This window comes from Panthera leo, chromosome D3 (genome assembly GCF_018350215.1).
Source record: "Panthera leo isolate Ple1 chromosome D3, P.leo_Ple1_pat1.1, whole genome shotgun sequence".
NCBI classification, from domain to species: domain Eukaryota; kingdom Metazoa; phylum Chordata; class Mammalia; order Carnivora; family Felidae; genus Panthera; species Panthera leo.
Window position 1 is genome coordinate 72,007,008 of NC_056690.1, and position 22,557 is coordinate 72,029,564.

Below are 22,557 nucleotides of genomic sequence, written 5' to 3' on the forward strand. Positions count from 1 at the left end.
TAGTGATTTAGTTTGAAATTGGCCCAGAGCAAAAGGCACAATGTCAGTAATTAGCCTGTCCATATATGATATACATTTTTTGGTGAGATTTTACTTTATTTTACATTGAAGATAAAAATAATTGACACACTGATGGTTCAGTATCAGTCCCATTTAAAAGCTCCTTTTAAAACCCTCACCAGCTGGGTTCCTATCTCTATATTTTGGAGATGCCTTTAATGTATGGACCTGGTTAGGAGCTTCTTCGGGTCCTGCTTGCTCATAAGTGAGAAACCACAGTTGAGGCCTGCAGCCAGTGAACTATACTTTAGACCTAGCAGAGAGTAATTACTAAAGGAGGCTCAAGATATTCATTCATTTTCCTTCATTCCTCTTTGGTTCATGTCAAAGTGGCAAGAGATTCTTCTTCCCTGTGACCAATATCATTCAGTGTTTTTTCATGGTTTTTGTTTTGTTTTGTTTGTTTTGTTTTGTTTTGTTTTGTGGTGTATGTATGTGTGTGTGTGTGTGTGTGTGTGTGTGTTCTATTGTGTTTTCATCAGTGGTAAATGCAAATGGGAAAGAAGATTCGAACAAGATTTTAGGCTTAGTTCTTGATTTTGGAGGTCGTAAATCGGGTGTTAATATATGTGGCAGATCAATACGATTTTCTGAACAGTATCAAAATTTGAGAAATCTGATATTAATAAACTCTAATGATCAAATGCATTGGCTCTTCATAGATATAGTTATGTGGGACAAATCCAGGCTTTGTGTGTGTGTGTGTGATTAAGGGACAACCTCAAAGAGAAAATAGACAAAGGTTTTCTAATTTGGTATTGCTACAGTAGCCTACTTTCCCACCACCACCATGTGACACTCAGGTTCTTCTGCTTGTTGCTAGAAATGCAGAGTGACTGCATGCCAATAGACCCTTCCCAGGCAATCCCAGACCCTTACCCTTATCCTGCCAATGTTCACTGTGTTAATCCTAGGCTCCTCCTTCTAGGACTGAACTGGGTGACAAAGTCTATACTTTGAGAAGCTGTTTTATACCAAGTGATTTTGGATATCAGAATCATTGACTGTATCCCTCTTCCATATTACATAGTCATATGGACAAAAGGTTTCAGTACCTAAATCCTTTTGATGGATTTTCTTTTTTTTTTTAATTTTTTTTTAACATTTATTTCTTTTTGAGACAGGGAGAGACAGCAGGGTCAGAGAGAGGGAGACACAGAATCTGAAACAGGCTCCAGGCTCTGAGCTGTCAGCACAGAGCCTGACGCGGGGCTCGAACTCATGGACCGCGAGATCATGACCTGAGCCGAAGCCGGCCACTTAACCGACTGAGCCACCCAGGCGCCCTGGATTTTCTAGAATCAGAGTAGCTTAGGCACAGTCTGTATCAAATATTTCAATTGATACCATGTGTTTTTTTCTATTCCACCACTGAGCTTGTTTGGCCCAACTTGGCTGTTTATTCTACTTTTATATAATTCGAGAAAAAGGAAGGACTTAGATAGAAAGCAGGAAGAATGAATCCTAGATAGAATTAAGACAAGACACTAGATGTTTTTGAGCCATGTGACCTTGTCCAAGACAGTTAACCTCTCTGAGGCTTTTTTTTTCCTACCTACAAAATAAAGTTAACAATTTCTTCCTGCTCAACAGGATCAAATGAGGCTGCCAGGTAAACTCTATGTAAGTTACTAGAAATATAAGAAAAAATAAACATAAAGAAAACATTGTTTGTAAACTGCAATATAAACCTTCAACAAGTCTTCATGCAACACTGACCCATGACTAAAATGGTAAATAAGCCCAGCCCCAACTCCCAGACCACCCTATGCACAAAAGAATGGATATGGCTGTATACAAGTGATGTTGATGGTTACCGTTTCTTCTCACGTCTCTATTACTTATTCCTCTGGCTACACAATGGCAACAACATATTTTTCATACATTTACATATGTATTTTTTAAGTGGAAAGAAAAAGGATTAGAAAGGTGAGAGAGATTTCATTTAATTACGTTAAAAAATAGTAACATGTTTGGCAATATGATGTACCATGTGCAATAATTATGGCTTTTAAAATTACAGTCCTGGTATATAGCATAAAAATCAAAATGTTACGTAACAAAGACCTTTTAATGTTCCAGTGACATCTATTAAGTCCCGGGCTTTTCTGAGCTGGAGGTAAACTGAGGATAAAAGAGCTGAGGGCATTAGGAGAGAACCCTGTGTGTGGGGCAGAATAAGAGAGGAACCAACTGTGTTTGTCTGGGATAGTGGGTATTGGGGGGCAAGTGTCTACAGCTGATAAATTATGGGGAGGCCCACATCGGAGATAGAGACCTGTATGCTACACTCACTCTGTAAACTCAGCCAAATTTTGCTTGTCAGCTGAGAATTGTGTATAAGTTTACTTCTGAGTGTTTTATGATAACCCTTGGATTCTTTGATGGAATTGCAGTTTCTATCATTCAAGGGAACCTGTTGTTTATTACTTAGAAAAATTTTAGGCTTTTACACTCCCTAAATGGTAGCACAGACAATCGTTGCTTTGATTCTTATGATTTTTTTTTTAGTTAGAGACAATATGAAAGGCATTTCATATTTGTCAAATAAGATGTTTCTTATTTGTTAAAGGCCAAATAAGATAAATACATGAAAACCATCTGGACAGAAGCTTATTCAGAAATGATAAAAAGCAGATAAACAACCACAGGAAGCCACAAGGCACTGTTGGCGATACTGTGACGATTCCCTAGCTCTGAGTTACCTAGACAGAATTTATTGTTTTAAGCCACTTTAGTGAGGCAGACTTGATATACAAAAAGCTGTACATGTTAATATATACTAGATGATTTTGGAGATAACCATAAACCTATGAAGCCATCCCCACAATCAATGCCATAAGCGTATCCATCACCTCCCACAATTTCCTGTTACCCTCTTTTTGTTGTTGTTGTTGCTGCTTCTTTATTATTTTTACTTGGGGCGGAGGGGGGGGTATATTAAAAACACTTAACATTAGAAATGCCCTCTTAGCAAATGCTTAGGTATACAATCCAGTATTGTTAACTGTAGGCACAATGTAGGCACTGTGGTATTCAACAGATCTCTAGGATTTACTCGTCAAGTATAATTGAAATTTTGTAGCCTTTTTAAAGCTAATAAAAAAAACTCAACTGTACTGCGACAGTAGGCTAGACTCTACCAGCTTAATTGCGATAAGAAAACAAACACAAAAAACGCAGTTTTCCCTTCACCTTGAATATTTATTAATGCAAGATGAAAAAAGCTAACAAGACTGTTTTGCCTTTCTCTGAGGCTTTTTAGTAAATGATGAAATGATAATAGCATGTGTTTTATAAATTGTCAGCAATTAGAAAAATATATTTTCCATAGAATTCCCCAACTGCTCTGTCTGTTAAGCTCCTGGAATAAGTACAGCGGGCAACAGGGATGTTAGACAGGCCAGGGAATGCACAAAGGCAGCAGGGGGAGGGACAAGAAGAGAGGGGATGGACACATGGTCTGTGTCCCAGAACTGGAGGGCTGTTGGAAGGAATGAGGTAGCTGGGGAGCTATATAGGCATTTAATAGATATTTAATAATATGTGTAAATGAATAAATTACTATAATGAAAAAGTTCATTTGTGTGCACAGGCTCCAGACCAAATATTCTTGTTAAAGCTCTTGTAAATGGCAAATCCATTACCAAGAGGAATGCAGTGTTGAAGGTTCTGAGTTTAGCATAAGGTGGCAGCTCCAAGCTTGAATCCCTTGTAACTGTGAATCAGCAGAGGCATCTTCCCAGAACAGGGATCAAAGACTACCCCCCTGAGAGAGAGGACCAGACTTGGCCCTCTGCTTATTTTGTTTGTTTGTTTCTTTGTTTTCAATAATGGTTTATACATTTTTATTTTTTAATTTATTTTTTATTTTCATTTTTATTGTTTTTTGTTTTGTTTTTTTAGACAGAGTAAGCAGGGGAGAGGGGCAGAGGGGGAAAGAGAGAGAGAGAGACAAGAGGAAGGGAGAATCTCAAGCCGGCCCCACACTAAGCATGGAGCTCAACGTGGGGCTCGATCCCATGACCCTGGGGTTGTGACCTCAGCCGAAATCGAGTTGGACACTCGACGAACTGAGTCACTTAAGCTCCTCTACACATTTTTAGTTACCTTTTAAATCATCATATAATTATCTGTATAATATCCTCAAGGGTGCCTCCTGGCTCAGGAAGCTGAAAAGCATTTACCCATCTGCCTCTAGATAGAAAAAGTTGTCCAACTCTGCCTCAGAATATGCAAGGAAATGTTATCAGTATGGATATTGATGGTTTTTGGTTTTGACAGTAATATCAAGTAATCTCTGTCATTCACAGCTAACCTAGGAGAATTAGGCTATGTATGTTATGATTTTCTTTTACCGATTTAAGTAATTTTCCTAAATTAGTCATATTTTTGTTTATACAAGTTTATTGAATAAATATTTATTAAATACCTCTGAGATAGGTAAAGACTACCAAGAGTTATGTGAGCTAGAGAAACAAACAGTTCATTTCTGCTCACTTGAAGCTTTCAGTATAATAAGGATGAAATTCTTATAAATATGGTATGTGATAGAATGAATAGCGCTTCAAGAGAGGCAGAATAAAGTACCATCTCTTCTGAGAACTGGGACTGTTACTGCTGTTCAGTGAGACTTTCCATCTCTACACAGGCCTGTATCTAACTTTTCCATTTTGTAAGATGGGAACCTAATGAGAATTAATGTTTATTACTTAATTGCTTAAGATGTATAACTAGTTCTAAGATACTATTGGAAGACACACCGTATTGGCAATCAAGTGAACTGAGAGTCACTTGTAATGTAATGAATATAGCTCCTAGAGAAGTCTTTGTCATATGCTTTCTTTGGTGTCTTTAGTAGGATTTGGCCAGCAAAGAATTTATGAAAGATTCAGTCTAGAGTATTTTCAAGATTCTATCCAGTAGTCGTGTTCTAGACATTCAGGTCTTAACTCGATTTTATACATTTGAATAATACATTTTTAAAAATATTGATATGGAAGGACCAATCATTCCTTGGTCCCCATGTTCAACCCTGAACCACTGTTCAGGCACACAGAACTTTCAAAACTGGCCCCCTCCTGGTAGTAGGGCAGGTTCAAGGCAATAGCCGCTGGATTCTAGGGAAGGCTCTAATTAGAACATTTTAAGAAATTGGGGCACCTGGGTAGCTCAGTTGGCTGAGTTTCCAACTCTTGACTTTGGCTCAGGTCATGATCTCATGGTTCATGGGACTGAGCCTGCGTCAACCTCTGCACTGATAGGAGGGAGCCTCCTTGGTATTCTCTCTCTCTCTGCCCCTACCCTTCTTGCAAATGTGTTTTCTCTCTCTCTCTCTCTCTCTCTCTCTCTCTCTCTCTCTCTCTCAAAATAAACAAATATTCTTTAAAAAGAATATTTCAAGAAATTGCAGCAACTGATTCATTCACATAATAAGTCTTTTTTAGGTAAGAAACACACTTATTTCTTCATCTTTTAGTTCCTTTAAGTGAAAGGACACGTGAATAATTCCTTCATCCTTGAAGTTCACATAGATCATGCATATGTTGCAAATTTAGGGTTCAGAAATCCTCTTATGGTTCTGATCTCCTAAAGAGACTTCATCTTTCTTCTCCAAGTCATCTCCCATTGAACCTAAATCACCATTTAATAACACATGTCGTTTAATGAACACTGACCTGGACAGTTTAAAGCTCATTGGCTCTCTCTTCCAAAGTTGATATTTCTCTTATCATTATAGCTTTTCCTTCTTGATGTCATTCATGAACTAAGCAGGGAAATATCACTTTTCTGCTGAGACAAGATACAGTAAATATCACGACAAAATGAATGACAGCATTTTAATGAAAACCACTGCTTGGCCTCCATTTTGAGAAAATGGAACTCATTATAACACAAATGTTTTATCAATATGGGTCCCACATCAGACTTTACAGCACAATGTCAACCATGAGGTTTGCTGAATTTTTAAGGCTTTCTCTGGACCTGTCAGACCTTTATGGAATTAATCCTTTATATTTGCAACAGCAGTTTCCACAAGATGAATACTTCATTTCTCATGAATCATAATAAAGCTGCTGTGCTTTGTTGGCAGAGTGACCTGTGCAGTCTTTTATCTTCAAGAGAAAAGATTAGAGTCTCCCTCTATTTTATGGATAATGAGGTGGGTTGTTGGTCTCTTGACACCTTCAGTAACTGCACCTCTTTGTGGACTCATATAAGTCTGTGATAAACTGATCACAGGGTGATTATAGCAAATCTCTTCATATAACAAATTTCCTCCTAAATTTAAGAGTAAATTTTTTTTTTAATTTTTTTTTTTTTCCAACGTTTTTTTTTTTTTTATTTATTTTTGGGACAGAGAGAGACAGAGCATGAACGGGGGAGGGGCAGAGAGAGAGGGAGACACAGAATCGGAAACAGGCTCCAGGCTCCGAGCCGTCAGCACAGAGCCTGACGCGGGGCTCGAACTCACGGACCGCGAGATCGTGACCTGGCTGAAGTCGGACGCTTAACCGACTGCGCCACCCAGGCGCCCCAAGAGTAAATTTTTGTAAGTAGCAAAGTTAATAGGTATGAACTCATATACTGTTTACATTAGAGCCAAATATACCTAGAAGTTAGCTAATCAAACGTCCTTGTTTTATTGGTCAGTATGTTGATTCCCAGTGGCATGGCCCATTCTTGGTGAGTGAAAGAATTAGACAAAGAACTCAGGTCTCCTGACCCCTTTTGCTGAGAGGTTTCCTTTGCAACAGACAGTATGCCTTTTTTGCATATAAATTACATAAATTGTTCTATTGATCTACTTGGAGTCATCTGGGACTCTTCTTTTTTTGAGCAACCCACGTTTAATTCCTCAACAACACCATGGCTCTACCTTTAATATGGATCCCGAATCTGACAATTTCTTATCACTTCCACTGCAGGCTTTCATCCAAATTCCATCATTTCTCATTTGGATGATGGAAGTAACTTGCTAACTGGTTTCCCAACTTCTTCTAATGACTCCTGTTCTTAACACGGCAACCAGGGTGACCTTTTACAATAGGGTTTGTCATCGTTAACATAGCGATGTTTGGGACTGGAGAATTCTCTTTGTGGGGCTGTTCTGTGCACTATAGCCTCCGTAACAGCATCCCTGGCCTCTCCCCACTAGATGCCAGTAGCACCCTCCCAGTTGTGACAACTAAAAATGTCTCCGGACATTTTCCAGATGTCTACTTGGCAAAATCTTTCCCTGTTGAAAATTGCTGCTTTAAAATATGAGTTGGACCTTTTCACTTTTTGGTCAAAACCCTCCTGGGTGGCTCAGTCAGTTAAGCATCTGACTCTTGGTTTGGGCTCAGGTCACGATCACAGTTCGTGAGGTGGAGCCCCATGTCAGGCATGGAGCCTGTTTGGGATTTTCTCTCTCCCTCTCTTTCTGTACCTCTCCTGCTCATTCTCTCTCTCTCTCTCTCTCTCTCTCTCTCTCTCTCTCAAAATAAGTAAATAAACATTAAAAAAAAAACAAAACCTCCACAGGATGCCTGGGTGGCTTAACTGGTTAAGTGTCCCACTTTGTCTCAGGTCATGATCTCACAGTTCATGGGTTTGAGCCCTACATCAGGCTCTGCCTCGACAGTTCGGAGCCTAGAGCCTGCTTCAGATTCTCTGTCTCCCTCTGTCTCTGCCCCTCCCCCACTTGCTCTCTTCTCTCTCTGTCTCTGTCTGTCTCTCTCTCTCAGGAATAAACATTTAAAAGTATAAATAAATTAAAAATAAAATAAAAATGAAAACAAACTCCACTAGGTTTCCATCTTTGTGAAAATTAAAGCAAAGTTCTTTTGCTTGCCTACAAGGTCCTATGTGCATCCCAGTGGCCTTTCAACCTCCCAGTGGCCTTTCAAGCTCCCAATGGCCTTTCAATCTAATCCCCTTGAACTCTCCTTCTCCCTCAGTCTAATCAATCCTGTCTTGTAGATCTCTCTACTGTTCCTGGGAAAATGCAGTCACAATCCCACCTCAGGACCTTAGCGCTCACTCTTCACTCTCCATCCAGAGTTCTTCCCCTAGGTTCCTGCTCTATATCTGTTATGGACTGAATGTTTGTGTTTCCCCAAAATTCATATATTGAAGCCCTAACCCCCTGTGTGTATTTAGAGTGTGTACCTTTGAGAGATAATTGTGTTTATATGAGATCATAAGGGTGGAGACCCTATGATGAGAGCCTTATAGGGGAGAGACCAGAATGCGTGCACGCTTTTGTGTATGAGAGCACTCTGTCTCCCTGTCTCTATCTCTCTCTTTCTGTCTCTTCTTTTCTCACATATTATTGCAATTCTGTGAATAATAAAGCAAATCACTATGAATCAAAAATAAATAATTTCTTGGAAGGAAATGCACACAAATTTTAATAGTGGTTGTTACCAGGTGAGCAGGATTATAGGCAATTATTATATTTGATTTTATATCCACATTTTTTTTATTTGTGTACAGTAAATATAAGTAACTTGATTAAAAGTCAGTGCCCTCAAAATTGGCAGTGTCTCCAAAGCTTGTCCACACTTCACTGCTATCCACATGGAGATATTCCTATGTGCTGGGTACCCATTAACTGCTGCTTTTTCTAAATACTCTGAATTATCTTCCTTATTATTCTATTTGACAGTTGTGCCTTCATAAAAAGCTGACCATCCTTCTACTTTGAGCAAGACTGATGAAAAACACAAGGGGAAGAGAAAGCCAGTTTACATTTAACCAAAATGAGGGGAGTTAAAGGTTCAAACCCAGGGCAGATTAAGCAGCACATCAAAGTTTCTCTTTTAAATGTTAATTTTGCAGAAGGCCTAGGGAATGATAACCTAGATGTCAGACTGTGTTACCTGTTGAGCTGAAAAAATCCCATTACAATTTGCCCAGTATCATACAGCAAAATCAAGCTCTAGTTTAGAGATTTAGCTCTTGAAGCTACTTTCCCACTCTATCTTGGCCCTTATCCTTTTTCTTTACTATCGGATTTAGCCAGAGGACACTCAGACAGTTGCCTGGGGCACACTCTTCTCACCCTATAAAAACCTCAGATCTCAGCAAAGCTTCCTCTGCCTCGTGGAAGATGCCATGTGCTCAGCATGTCTGATGTGGAGCCTCTGTGTGGGCTCACTAAGCAATTTCTGCTGGGACAGTTGCTTCTTGAACTTCATATCCTGTATTTATATTTCTGATTTTTGCTCCCTGTCTTGTAAAGGGAAGAGAAAAGAAGAATCACTGTATCAAGAACAAATCGAGTTCAACAACCTTTCTACATGGATATTTGGTGGTGTTGGACTAGGTCAGCAAATGTCCTGCCACTAAAAATCACTTTTCCTGATTCAATCATGGTAGCTTTCCAAGAGTTCAGTCTTCTCTTCAGACATGTGAGAACTGAGTGGAGTAATATGAATTCATACACTATTTGCTTACTTTTGCCATGATTTCAAGGAAGTGAATTCATGGGGATGTGACTGCTAGAGAAAATACAGGATGCCCAGTTAAATGTGGATTTTGGGTAAGCAACAAATAATGTTTTAGTATAACTATGCCCTATGTAGCGTTTATTTAATATAAGTATTTAGGACATATTTATACTAAAATATTATTTGTTTTTTATCTAAAATTCAAATATAACTGATATCTTTACATTTTTACTTGCTAAATCTGGCAATTATAATGAGGGAGGAACTTGAAGTGTCCTTTAAAAATTTTTAATTTAAATTTTCATCCATCATTTCCCTACATTTTAATGATACTTAATAAATCCCCATAGTAAAATGTACCTGCATTTCTTCCTGGTAAGTCTTCCTTTGCATTATTTAAATTAAGGAATAAATTCTGCATAATCTAATTCATTTCTAATTTCCATTTGTTAGTGATAAAAACTTGTGTTGAAGTTGAACAGCTTTAAAATATGTTAGTCTCTAACAATGACTGGAATGCATACAGTCTTTTAAAGATACAACCACATTTTCTGACAATTATTTTTACTTTGTCTCTTATCAAAGTAGAAAAAAAAGCACAGATACTCCACAGAAACCCCTGTGGTCATTGGTTCTGTTCTGTTGGTGAGATACACTGTCTTGCTCTGGGCTGTCTGAAGTTTAAGTCATACATTAGGATGGAGCATAAAGGACATCCCCAGGCTATTTTTATTTATTTTGAGAAAGAGAATGAGAGAGAGAGTGCACGTGTGCACCTGCACACGCACAAGAGTGGGGGAGGGGCAGAGAGAGAATCCCAAGCAGGCTCCATGCTGTCAGCACAGAGATCATCGTGGGACTCTGAGTGAGTGCTGTTAAGTTTTGCTCATCTAGATACTAAACTGAAGTGAGGAGTAGGTCAGCCAAGCAAGTGTCTAGAATTCCAATATTTTAAAAGGCATGGTGCCTGGGTGACTCAGTAGGTTAAGAGAATGACTCTTGATTTTGCCTCAGGTCATGATCTCAGGGTCCTGGGATTGAGCCCCACATTGGGCTCTGTGCTGACAGCATGGAACCTATTTAGGATTCCCTCTCTCCCTTTCTCTGTCCCCGTCTCCTGCTCACTCTCTCTTTCAAAATACCTTTCGCTTTCAAAATATTCAAAAGAATAAAGAAAATTTATTCTTTCAAATAAATTTTGAAAAATTTATTTCAAAATTTCAAAATAAAGAATCTGATAAAGAATACTATATTTACCAAAACTTCTTTCAGGAGAGGATTGTGGCTGTTGAAGTTGATCGAAAGAAATCTTTTGACAGCTCCTTGTAGGAAGAACCAATGATATTCCAAGGAGCATTCTAACTGTTCAGTCAACTGGAATTTAAATTTTGTTTGATGGAGTATGGCCATTTGGGGCCCAAACAGATTGCTGGTTGCAAAGTAGAAGGATGAGGTATTGGCAACAATAGCCCTCTTTCTTAGCCTTTTCTCTATTTTTAACCTTTCAAAGAGAAATATGCTGCAAATATTAATGAAATATGTGTTGATAATCTGTTCAGTTATGTGCCTTCCTGAATCATCCCCATAACTTCATATCCCTGCTTAGAAAAAATAATTGACCCAAATTATGCACATTTCCAAAATACAGAAAAGTATAACAAGGACACTCCAAAGAACACAAGGACCTCTGTGCACTAGTCCAGGCCACCAGATGTTTTGGAGAAGTGACTGTCAAGATTTGGTGAATGTGCAAACCCCCTGGAAAGCTAATTAAATCCTGTGGGACTCTATCCCCCAAAGTTGCTGCTTGAGTAGGTCTGGGGCGGGGTCTGAGATTTTGCATTTCTAACAAGTTCCCAGTGTGGCTGTTGCTAGTCTGGGAACCATGGTTTGAGAACCACTGTTTCAGAATTTATATTCTGATATCCTAAATCCAGTAAAGTTCACATATAGTTAGGGGTTCTTTTCATTCGCGTTTTTTTGTTTTGCTTTGCGTTGCTTTGCTTTGCTTTGCTTCTTAAATCCCCCTTTCCATCCCAAAGGCTCACAAGCATTATAAACTTTTTTTTGGACTGAAGTCCAGAGTTACAATGCACCTGTAATTAATTGGTGTTTGATGACTTAAAAAGTATTCCATCATTCATAAAATAATTTTACTTTCTTCAGTGGGGCTCTATCTCCTTTTCTTAACACAAGAGAAGCAGATGCAGTAGCATATATTTCTAAGAAGAGATAACGATGGCAGAGTTTTCTGGGTTGATTACAAGAATTTGGGGATCATCTGAATCTCCAAGCATCCCAAAATGAAAGTTTTTGTGCTTTGAAAGAGATAAAATTATGCATAGCAAGTTCTGTGGGGACTTGTATGACATTTTCTAATCTTAAAATATTTTCAGGAGCTGCTTTTTACTTTTATGCTACTTTTCATAATTTTCTTTTTTCTTTTTCTTCTTCTTTTTTTTAGCTTTTATTGCTTCACTAGAAGCTTTTACATTTTGAACTTGGAAGGAATATCTGACTCTATGAAGAATCAGTTTTCACACTTAACAGTGTTTGATATTGTAGATACAGTGTCATACCTCAAAAACCCCATTCTAAGTTGTTTGCCTCTGTGACTGACTGGTCTTTGAAATTGACAAGGATATGAGGAGGTCATGCACAAAGGGACTTAAACTCATGGAAAGATTTTTACTATTTGTTTGATTATTTTGGTGAGTTTCTAAAATACATTAGTTACTAGATACCCAATTAATATAAACTTAGAATATCCCTGGAAGTGTTATCTCTGGTACATATTTATGTCTGACAAAACCAAAGCAAATAGATGTTAATATTTCTTCTTTGGGTCACCCTCAAGAGTAAGGCCTCCTCTCTACCTGTATGGGGACAACATTAAGGATTTTGCAGTGTTTTTATCTGCTTATAAATTATGGTCTCTCAGAAGAAGATGAAAATTAAGAATAACATCCAAGAACAATATGACACTTTATTACTTTTTCTCGGATAAACACAGATAAGAAAAGACCAATTTGTTAAATGCACCTATGGCTCTGTGCCTAAATCCTACCCGGAAAAGATCTAGAGATCTTCACAAGCCAATATGTAGAGGGAGAAGATGCCGGGAGGCTCACTCGTTCTAATCATGAACTCTGCTATCAGACTCAGCCATTCATTTCGTTAGTGGATGGGATTCAGGTATTTTCAAATATGTTTCTTCAAAATATATTTAATTAATGTATGTAATTTTACAGCAGGCCAAAAGACCACCTCTTTTATGAAGCAAGACTGAGAAATGCTACTATTGAGGGGTTCAACAGAATAATCACTGGCATCTAAAAAATAAAACCAAAACAAAACAAACAAAAACTTCTCCAAATGGCTTTCTTCTGGATGAAATCCCCACAATAGTCATTCCAGTGTAAAATCCTTTGTAAAATTGTAAAGTAGGTAGTTTCGTGTTGACTTTTGAAAAGCATTCTTCTTTTGCTTTCTCATTATTTCTTTTACTCATTTCCCAGGTGTTCTATCCCCCATCAAACTGCCTGCCCAAATGCTAGCCACAAATTTTTGAACTACAGGCTCCAAAGGCTATTTCTACTTCTTTGTCTTCTTCAGCCTTATCATCTCTCTTTCTCTGTACAAACATAAATCAGTGTAGTTGATAAAAATTATTTCGTATTAAAATATGGTGTACTGGTAGGTGAAATCCCTCCCAAGGCAACTAGCATTCTAAGAGAAGAGGGAGGGGGACAACCTAAATTGAAGTCAGTATACTGTGTTAGTGGGACATTTCTTATGCCTTTGTGAAATATCTCCCAAGGGAGTGCAAGCAGCGTGTGCCTAACATAGACTTGGAACTTTGAAATGAGGCACACTGGAGACATATCTATTAATCCTCCATAGATTCTATTGGCTCGCGTACATCTTTTCGAAACACTAAGTAACTAATGCAAGTTACTTAAAGCAGTGAGGTACCTGTATTCCACAGCCATATATTCAAAATGTAATTGGTATCGGGAGCACAGAAGCTCAAACTGCCAGCAAAATGCAAGGGTAATCGTATTGAATAAAAGTTAATCTTTATTTAACTTTCCTACATTATGTACTCACAGCACTGAAAACTGTCATAAACTCCTTGTTTCAGATTAAGTGGATTATTTATTTGTGATAATGGGCACATATGCTCATTAACATGCTGTCATAAACAGCTGCGTTCGGTGTATTATGTGTTCTGTGACATAAATAAGGTGTTCAACATGAGATTGTTGTTTAAAATATGGGCTGCAGGAAGAACCAAAAAGCAATAAATGCTGTTTCATATAGTTGCCTGGTCTTGAATTCTAAATTTATTTCTACCTTATTAATGCCACTTGTATGGAAATTGCCAGTGTTACTCTAGTGACATATCTTGACATTCAAGGACATAGGAACTTCTCTGTGCTTTCCCATCCTTGGTATCTTGAGCTAAGTGTTCATTGGCATGTGTTTCTTTTCTTGTAATGGAGGATATCATGTACACATGGGGGAGACACTTATAGCAAAATCAGTCTATATCTCAGTAAGCTTAGAGCAGGATCCACTTGATGGATGCCTTCAACCCATACTAATTCTAAAAGTATCCAAACTAAATGTTGAACTTAGACATTGTTTGGGTCAGTGCCCTCACTTTACAGATGGAGGACCTGAGGTTCTGAGGACTTGAAAGACTTGTTTGAGTCATTGATCTTTAAGTCATAAAGCCAGGACGAAGAGCTAAATATCCAGACTCCCGATTTAATGTAAGAATGAGAAGTAATAATTAAGTTGGCTACACTAAAATGATCCAGGGGTAGGAGGGAGCTTACTGGGCAGTGAGAGGGCCCAGCTGCATCTTTTGAGATTTTTACCAATATCACTTATGGTAGACTTAAATTCTCACCGCTATTTTATAATATATATTAATTTGAGCAAAGTTCTGGCTGCTTTCTTTGGGTGAGTGGTCTCATTGGATGAAATGAGTGTATGACAATGAATGATACAGTTCACTGGGCAAAGTTCAACGGAGTTGCAAAAGTAACAGACTTCAAATAGAAGGCTTAGAAAAATTGGGTATGACAGGTAACATTACAGAGAAACAGTGAAAAGCTATCCAGCTTTTATCTTTACTGGAAAGCAAGGTATATACAAAGTTGAGAAAAATTCTATCCATTGGACCTAGTCTGGATCAATCCTTTATGAGAATATTGATGATAAACAATTTAGATGCCTGACTTTTAAATGATAGAAAGCTAGAAAGTTTACAAAAGTAAAAACAAAAAACAAACAAACAAAAGTTTCCACTACGGAAAATTAAGGAAGCTAATGAAATTGGGGTCATTATCCTAAAACACATGAAGGCTAAAACATAATTTAGGGGGTATTTGTAAAGAAATTAAATGCTGCTTCAAAAGAATAAAGGGTTCTTACAAAGAAATGTCCATCTCCTCCCTTTGTTCACACAAAGCAATTCAAGAAAAAAATAGGAGGTTAAATAGAAGCTAGAAAATTCAGTTATACTTGAAGAATGATTAAATGTTAAAAACAAGATACCAAGAGGCATTATAGAATCCCTACCCCCAGAGATGGTTAAAAATGAAATTAAAAGTAATTTGACTCGAATGCTTTAGGTGCACACCTGTTTGAGAAAAGGTGCACCCGTTGACCTCCTAAAGACCTTGGTATAGTCTGTGACTCAACAGTCAAGCACTCTGCTAAATGCTGTGCTGGTAGCTCTGAATATAATATACTTTAACTAATTATACCGGTTTCACCCCCTCAGGATCCTTAAATGACTTTCTCTTCCTCCTGTTGATTTCTTATGTTCATTTATGTTTATAGAAAAAAGAGAGACCAAATATAATATTCACTTAGATTTCCTGGCTCAGGAGCAACATTTGGATGGAAATGAAGACACTTCAGGGATTTGTGATTTTAGGTAGTAGCATTATTGACTTGCTTCTGCAAGTGGGATTTCTTACCTATTTTAAAATTCACCTGAGCTTTGTTCTAAATAACTCCCCCACACTGTTCAGAGTTGATTTTTGTTGTTGTTGTTGATGATGAAACAACATGTCTGAGTAGATTTTTTTTTTTTTTTTAATTTAATGGATACTATAATCAAAATGCAGAGATAGAAAAAGTCTCCCAAATCTTAGGGGCACTATGACTACTGCCCCACTACTAATTACTGTTACTTTAAAATATCTAGTTTTAGGGGCATCTGGGTGGCTCAGATGGTTAAGCATCTGACTTCAGCTCAGGTCATGATCTCGTGGTTTGGGGTTCAAGCCCCACATCAGGTTCTGTGCTGACAGTGCAGAGCCTGGAGTCTGCTTTGGATTCTGTATCTCCCTCTCTTTCTCCCCCTCCCCCACTCACCCTCTATGTGTGTGTCTGTCTGTAATTGAAAAAATTTTTTAAAAAGTAACTGTTTTCAAAATAAAATATGTAGTTTTATTGGAGTCCCTGGGTGGCTCAGTCTATTAAACATCTGACTTCAACTCAGGTCATGATCTCGTGGTTCATGAGTGCCAGCAAGCCCCACATCAGGCTCTACACAGAGAGTGCAGAGCCTTTCTGGGGTTCCCTCTCTCCATCTCTCTCTACCCCTCCCCTGCTCATGCTCTCTCTCTCTCTCTCTCTCTCTCTCTCTCTCTCTCTCTCTCTCACACACACACACACACACACACACACAAATAAAAGTTTAAAAAATATATCTAGTTTTATTTGGAAAATATTTTTTCTCTCTCAATTTTTAAAGATTGACTTATACTATAAGTGATGATGACCATGCCTAGATTTGTATGGTTTTTTAATTTGTCAATTATTACTTTTTGGGTCAATCGTTTCCTTAATTTGGTTAGCCCAATTGGACACTTTTTTTTTTTTTTTTTTTTTTTTTTGCTTCTTTAACACAATATCATTTATTCTTGGATGCTTTCCAAAGACCCCAGCATTTTTGAAAAAGTTTTATAAAGAAAAAGCAGGGGATTGGAGCCTGTGATTTCTTTGAATCAGTAAACATACTTATTTCCCTGTGTTTCCTTGGCGCAGGTTTCCAGATTAAGGCTTTCACATCCCTGCGCTTCCTGTCAGAGCCTTCCGATGCTGTCACGATGCGGGGAGGAAATGTCCTCCTGAACTGCTCTGCTGAGTCTGACCGAGGCGTCCCGGTTATCAAGTGGAAGAAAGATGGCGTCCACCTGGCCTTGGGAATGGACGAAAGGAAGCAGCAACTTCCAAACGGCTCTCTGTTGATACAAAACATACTCCACTCCAGGCACCATAAGCCAGATGAGGGACTTTACCAATGCGAGGCATCTTTGGGAGATTCTGGGTCAATTATTAGCCGGACGGCGAAAGTTGCAGTAGCGGGTAAGTGGATGGAATCTTCCTTTTTCTCCTTTTCCTTCTCCATCCTTCTTATTCCTTTTTTGAGAATAAGAAAATCATCTCCGCAGAAACAGTATCCATTTTTAAGATAAAGGACCAACGGAAAAAAAGCTGTATGTGTACCCCCTCATAGTTTTCACTGACTTTTCTCCTTAATTGCTTGAAAAACAGTAGTAGGATCTCAAGGACTAACATAGTATTGTGAGATTTTTACAAAGACTGCCTCAAATTGATCTACTGCTTATGTCTGGGGGAGGACTCTTCATTGGTAGAAAAATACTAGAAAAATGATTTCCTGATTAATTCCATTTTACAGAATCACTAATGCTGAAATTTTGCAGAGCTATTTTTTTTCTTTTGCCTTCAGAGTCATAAATTTTATTTTGATTATAATGGCTTGATCGCAACATATAGCTTTCAAATGAGAAATAAAAGTTTGCAATTGCAGTCGTGCTTCCAAATATGCTTGGTAATATGTTGACTCAATAATTAAGTAATAAGATGAATAGTTTTTCCTTTCCATCTGAATATTTTCAGGTGGTAGAGACCCTGAAAAAAATAGTATTAGATGTTCTGGAATCCATGGACATTGTTCTCTTTGATCCACTTAATTTAGTTAGAGGGCAGCTAATAATCATTATTAATTTCTGGCCTCTGAAATGTTGGACATGCAAGGGGAAGAATAAAAATTTTACTTGTTTCTATGATGACTTGGCTACAAATTAGGCTTTGATTTTTTTTTTCTTTTAATTTTGACATGAGGTACAGTACAAGGCACATGGATCCAACATGAAATAAGTTTAGGCTTTCAAATGGGTAAACAGGTTGGAAGGGCTACTTTCAAACTTAATCTTTAGGTCTCAGTATAAAATTAAGCTAGTAGGCCATCATTTAGCCATTTGGTATGGGCTTCTTTTCCCAGGTCCCATTCAGTCTAAATCCAGAATACTGATGAGAATGAAGATTCATTTTCAGCAATAACATTTACTAGGACAGTTGGGCAGGACTTCTACTGAGGCAGTGAGGAAGTTAAAATCTCCAAGAGATGTTCTGGTCAGGTGATGATATAAAAGTTAGATTTTATTGATATGCAATCTGTTTAAATCCAGTGTCATGCCACAAAAGAGTATCACAAACCAGATTGTGCCTGAGCAAAGATGTCCTGGTGAGCCCTGGCCTCACCTAGAGATAAAGTGGTCAACCATCCTGCTTTAACCAGGACTGACCTGGTTTTAGCATTCGAAAGTACTGTGTCCTGAGAACCCACCTGCTTTAACACTGACAGACTGAAGCATGGTTTCAGAAAGTCCCCTTAACTCAGGAAACACGTGAGGTGGCATTCCGATCATGCAAACCAAGGCTCTCAACCCTCTGGCTCCTTTGACTGATGGGTGTCTGAAATTTGATTGATGAGCATGAAGTGTAGAGAGGATTGAAAGTCTATGTTAATTATGATTGATCAAAAGGAACAAGTGGAAGAAGTGCTGAGGATTAAGGTAAAAACTGCTTTCCCAGAATGTTCAAACAAAGTGGAGAGGGTATGGTTTGATTTTCTCTAGCTTAAGAATTTCTGGACACTCAGATCCCACCCGTCAATTGCCCATGGTGCTAAGGTAGTTCTGCCAATTTGAATGAGCTAGGCTGGTGTTTCAACACCCTATTCCAGAAGGCAGGTGCATATGTGCTGTTAATGAAAATGGCCTGATTTGTTGTGGTTTCAGCTTTCCTGCAATCTAGATTCACTTTTACGTGCTGTGTTTCAATGGGGAAATGAAGAATGATTCCTTCCCTATGAGATATTAAAGTGGCTTCAACTTTGGTATTCTGTAGAAGGTTGAGCTGGCAGATTCAGTCACTGAGTTACAATCTAATATTAGATTGTATCATTTCAGGGCAATAAGGCTGTTCACAGCATTTTAAACACTTACCATGCTGTTGGGCAACACAGCATACATCAATGTTATGTCTGTCGAGGTTAAGATTGCCAAACCACTGGAATGCACGAGGGGCATATATCTTCCTTGTAATAAAGACCATGGGCCTGATTTAATCTCATTTTTAAAGCATTAGCAGTCAATAAACCAGTCACCACTAAAAGGTAAGAGTCAGCTTTGCTTCAGTTTAAAAAAAAAAAAAAAGGAAAAAGAAAGAAAGGAACAAAAAACCTGTTTTGCACTCTCAGGTGTGGTGTAGAGTCCATTTAAAATAATACTGTCCCTCTTCCATTTTTGCTTTCTCAAAGTACCTTTTGGTAAAAAGAAATGTGGCAAATGAAATCTGTCTTTAACCAATCAGCACATTTTATGCAATGGTCTTGCCACATACCATTCATCCTATTTTCTAGGAACTTCTCACATACTCTTCAACCTCTTAAACCTAAGTACACACTTAGCTGAAGAGGGGAGGGGAGTTGGAAAGATAAACCAAGGGCTACCGTCCCATCCAACATTTTATTAGAAGTCTCAGTGCATTGGGTGCCTGGGTGGCTCAGTTGGTTAAGCATCTGACTTTGGCTCAGGTCATGATCTCGTGATTTGTGAGTTCAAGCCCCACGACCAGCTCTGTGCTGACAGCTCAGAGCCTGGAACCTGCTTCAGATTCTGGGTCTCCCTCTCTCTGCCCCTCCCCCACTCATGCTCCGTCTCTCTCCCTCGCTCTCTCAAAAATAAATGAACATTAAAACACTTTTTAAAAAATCTCTGTGTAACAAGCTACTGACCATTGGCATATCCTGTAATTGTGAGTTCTATCAGGAAGGGCTATTGCTCTATTTGAAAGTAACTTGGCCAGTCCTGGTGAAACTTAGGAATTTTGTTTATACTCAGTTAGCTCTAGTCTAAAATGGTGCAATACTTCTCTGTCATGGATACTCCTGTTCAGACTTCTAGATTGAGACTTTTTGTTTTAGGTTTATTTACGAGAGAGAGAGAGAGAGAGAGAGAGAGAGAGAATGTGGGAGGGGCAGAGAGAAAGGAAGAGAGAGAGAATCCCAGGCTCTGGCAGTGCAGAGCCTGACATGAGGCTGGAACCCACAAAACATGAGATCATGACCTGAGCTGAAGTCGAATGCTTAAAAGACTTAGCCACCCAGGAGCCCTTAGATTGAGACTTGTAAAGAGAGAAGCAGAGCCCAACTTCATCTGCAGAGCTTCGCTTACCACTCTATACCTGTCACAGTGTCAGGCATGTTTAGTAATTATTCATTAAGCCTTTGTTTTGCCAGTGAAGACAGGGAGCTTTATGCCATATAGAGAGAGGTTTCCATTGTCAGGGAGCAAGAATTCCTGTCTTCTTCACAGGTCCATCCAGCTGGCTGAAGAATCATATTAACGTAAGATGGATTACTAGGAGAAAATAGAATTTAATTGAGTGCATACAGGGAATCCACACAGACATGGAGATTCCAAAGACAGACAAAATGAGTCATATATGTCATTCTGAACTAAAGAGAAGGGGGTAGGGGTCTGGGATTTCAGAGGAAAAGAATGCGCTTCACAGGGCAATAAGAAGAACAGATGTTTGGTAACTAGAGGTTTGGCCTCCCATACAAATGGCAAAATTTTTCAGACAAAATTTGTTTCTGCTAATAATCCTTGTTCTGGGAAGGACTTCCAATTTAGATTCTTCTATACAATTAAGGGAGGGTCAGAAGTTTCTCTTGAGCCATAATGGTCCATCATGGAGCAGCCTGCCCTTGGACCCTACACCATCATTGTCACCTTTGTTTTCCTTCTCCTCCTCCACTTTTTTTTTTTTTCTTGATGAGATTAAACTTACCTCCTTGATGGACAGAATGGGATAATCTGATTTATATCTTACTTGTCTATAAATTCCTAAACTATTGAGGACTATGGAATTAGAAGGTAGACTGTACTGGAATACCATATGCTGCTTTGAAAATAAAAGGCACATGCCAATCCCTCATTCCTTCTGAAACCCATAACATCAATATGAGCTTGCATTAGGCCAAGCACATCTTCCCTACTCCATTTATTGCCAGCTATCTGAGACTCTGGATTGTCTTCTGTAAAATCAACATAATAACAACCTAACTCCTAAGGCTGTGGTGGCTTTTCAATAACATTTAGCATGTAAAGGCCTAGTGCAGAGTAGATTCTTGTGTAAAGATGGATATTATTATGTTATTACAATTATTATTATTAGGAAATGACAACTTTGAGTTTTCTCCTGTGATGATATAAAACATTTTTTTGGAGAGGTTTGGGGGAGGAAGAAATATAGGCTACAAATCCTGAGCTATAAATATTGTCATCTTGGATCAGATATCTGCTTTTGCAATCTACAAGCACAAATTGGCAAGCCTGAATTGAGTTTTCAAAAAAAGTTGAATCTATGCAGTTTGTTGGCAAGCTGTGCCAAAATCTGTTTGACTACAAGATTCATTTTTCACAACTTGATCTAGTATTCTGTCAATGAAGCCAACATAATTTGTGCTGGTCAGACCAGGAGTTCTAGATCATGCAACTGCTGTTACCATTATAGAGAAAAGATGGTGGCCAATCTACTCCACGGAGCCTCTATCATGTCCTTCCAACTGAAAAAAGATTCACTGAAGCTGAGTTCATAGGAGTTAGTTGGCCTAGACTGAGAGTTTAACATAACCCTCTCCCCTCTGGGGGGGTTGGGGGTGTGGGGGGGTGCAGGGTGCAGCCATTGTCGGGTGAAGTCTATGCCAATGTGTAAGAAAACCTTATCACTGCAGAGCTTCTCTGAATAATCGTGAAGTAACGTCTTGTTTATTTTCCCTGACACCACCACCACACCTCGGCACCCCAAACACTCCCCCAACCACGAAGCCCCTTGCCCACCCACTTCTCTTGCAGGGCTAGGAGGATCACAGTTGGAACCTACATGTCACCTCTGCTTGTAAACACTCTTAGGGATGCAGTGGGATCAGCCCCTCCTCCTCAGCTGAAGGGACACTAACAGCAAGATACATTATAGAGAATTTGTATCCAGGTAGATTCTTCCTTTGTTAATTTTTAAGTACTTACATCTTGACTATTAAAACCACTGACCTATTTTTTATAATACTTTGCTCTTTGCACACGTATTCATAGGCATAATGCCCATTACCTCATAAAGCTCAAAAAGGCTCTGTGATAACAGATATGCAAACTGATAGAGAACAAAATGGGTTTTAAAAAAAAAAAAGTAGTAACTTTCTACAGTCAGAGTCTGGAACCCAGATTCTCTAGTGCATACCTAGTCCCTTATCACTTTGCTTCTCAATCTAAGGACTAGATGTAAGGAAACTGTGACTAGTTACCCACCTAGTCATTTATTGTTAACCAATAAAACTCTCCAAAATATAAACTGAGGGAAAGTAGTAGTCATTGTCATAATAATAATAACATAATAATAATAGGTTTTATTTATCCATTTAATCTCTTAAAAATATCAATTCCCTGTGGGAAAACACTGTGATTTGGATGTTTTCTTCTAAAATGAGAGATTTTGCTACCATAGCTATACATTAAATGATGACACATGATAAATCTCTCCTGAGATAGAACATGTAACTTTAAAAATAAGCTTGTATATATTCTTTCTAGGGGCAAGATTTTTGTTATCTTTTCATCTTTGTAAGCGGTTTTATAATTCAGGCTCAGTTTGCTTTTTTTTTTTT

General features: G+C 38.4%; 1 protein-coding gene across 1 annotated transcript in view; it reads left to right on the top strand.

Moving 5' to 3' along the window:
• DCC (DCC netrin 1 receptor) overlaps positions 1-22,557 on the top strand; it is a 766,352-nt gene that overhangs the window by 14,489 nt on the left and 729,306 nt on the right. Inside the window, exon 2 of the mRNA XM_042909706.1 lies at positions 16,569-16,889. Within this exon, the coding sequence (XP_042765640.1) occupies positions 16,569-16,889 (321 nt within the window). The remainder of the gene's footprint in view (positions 1-16,568; positions 16,890-22,557) is intronic.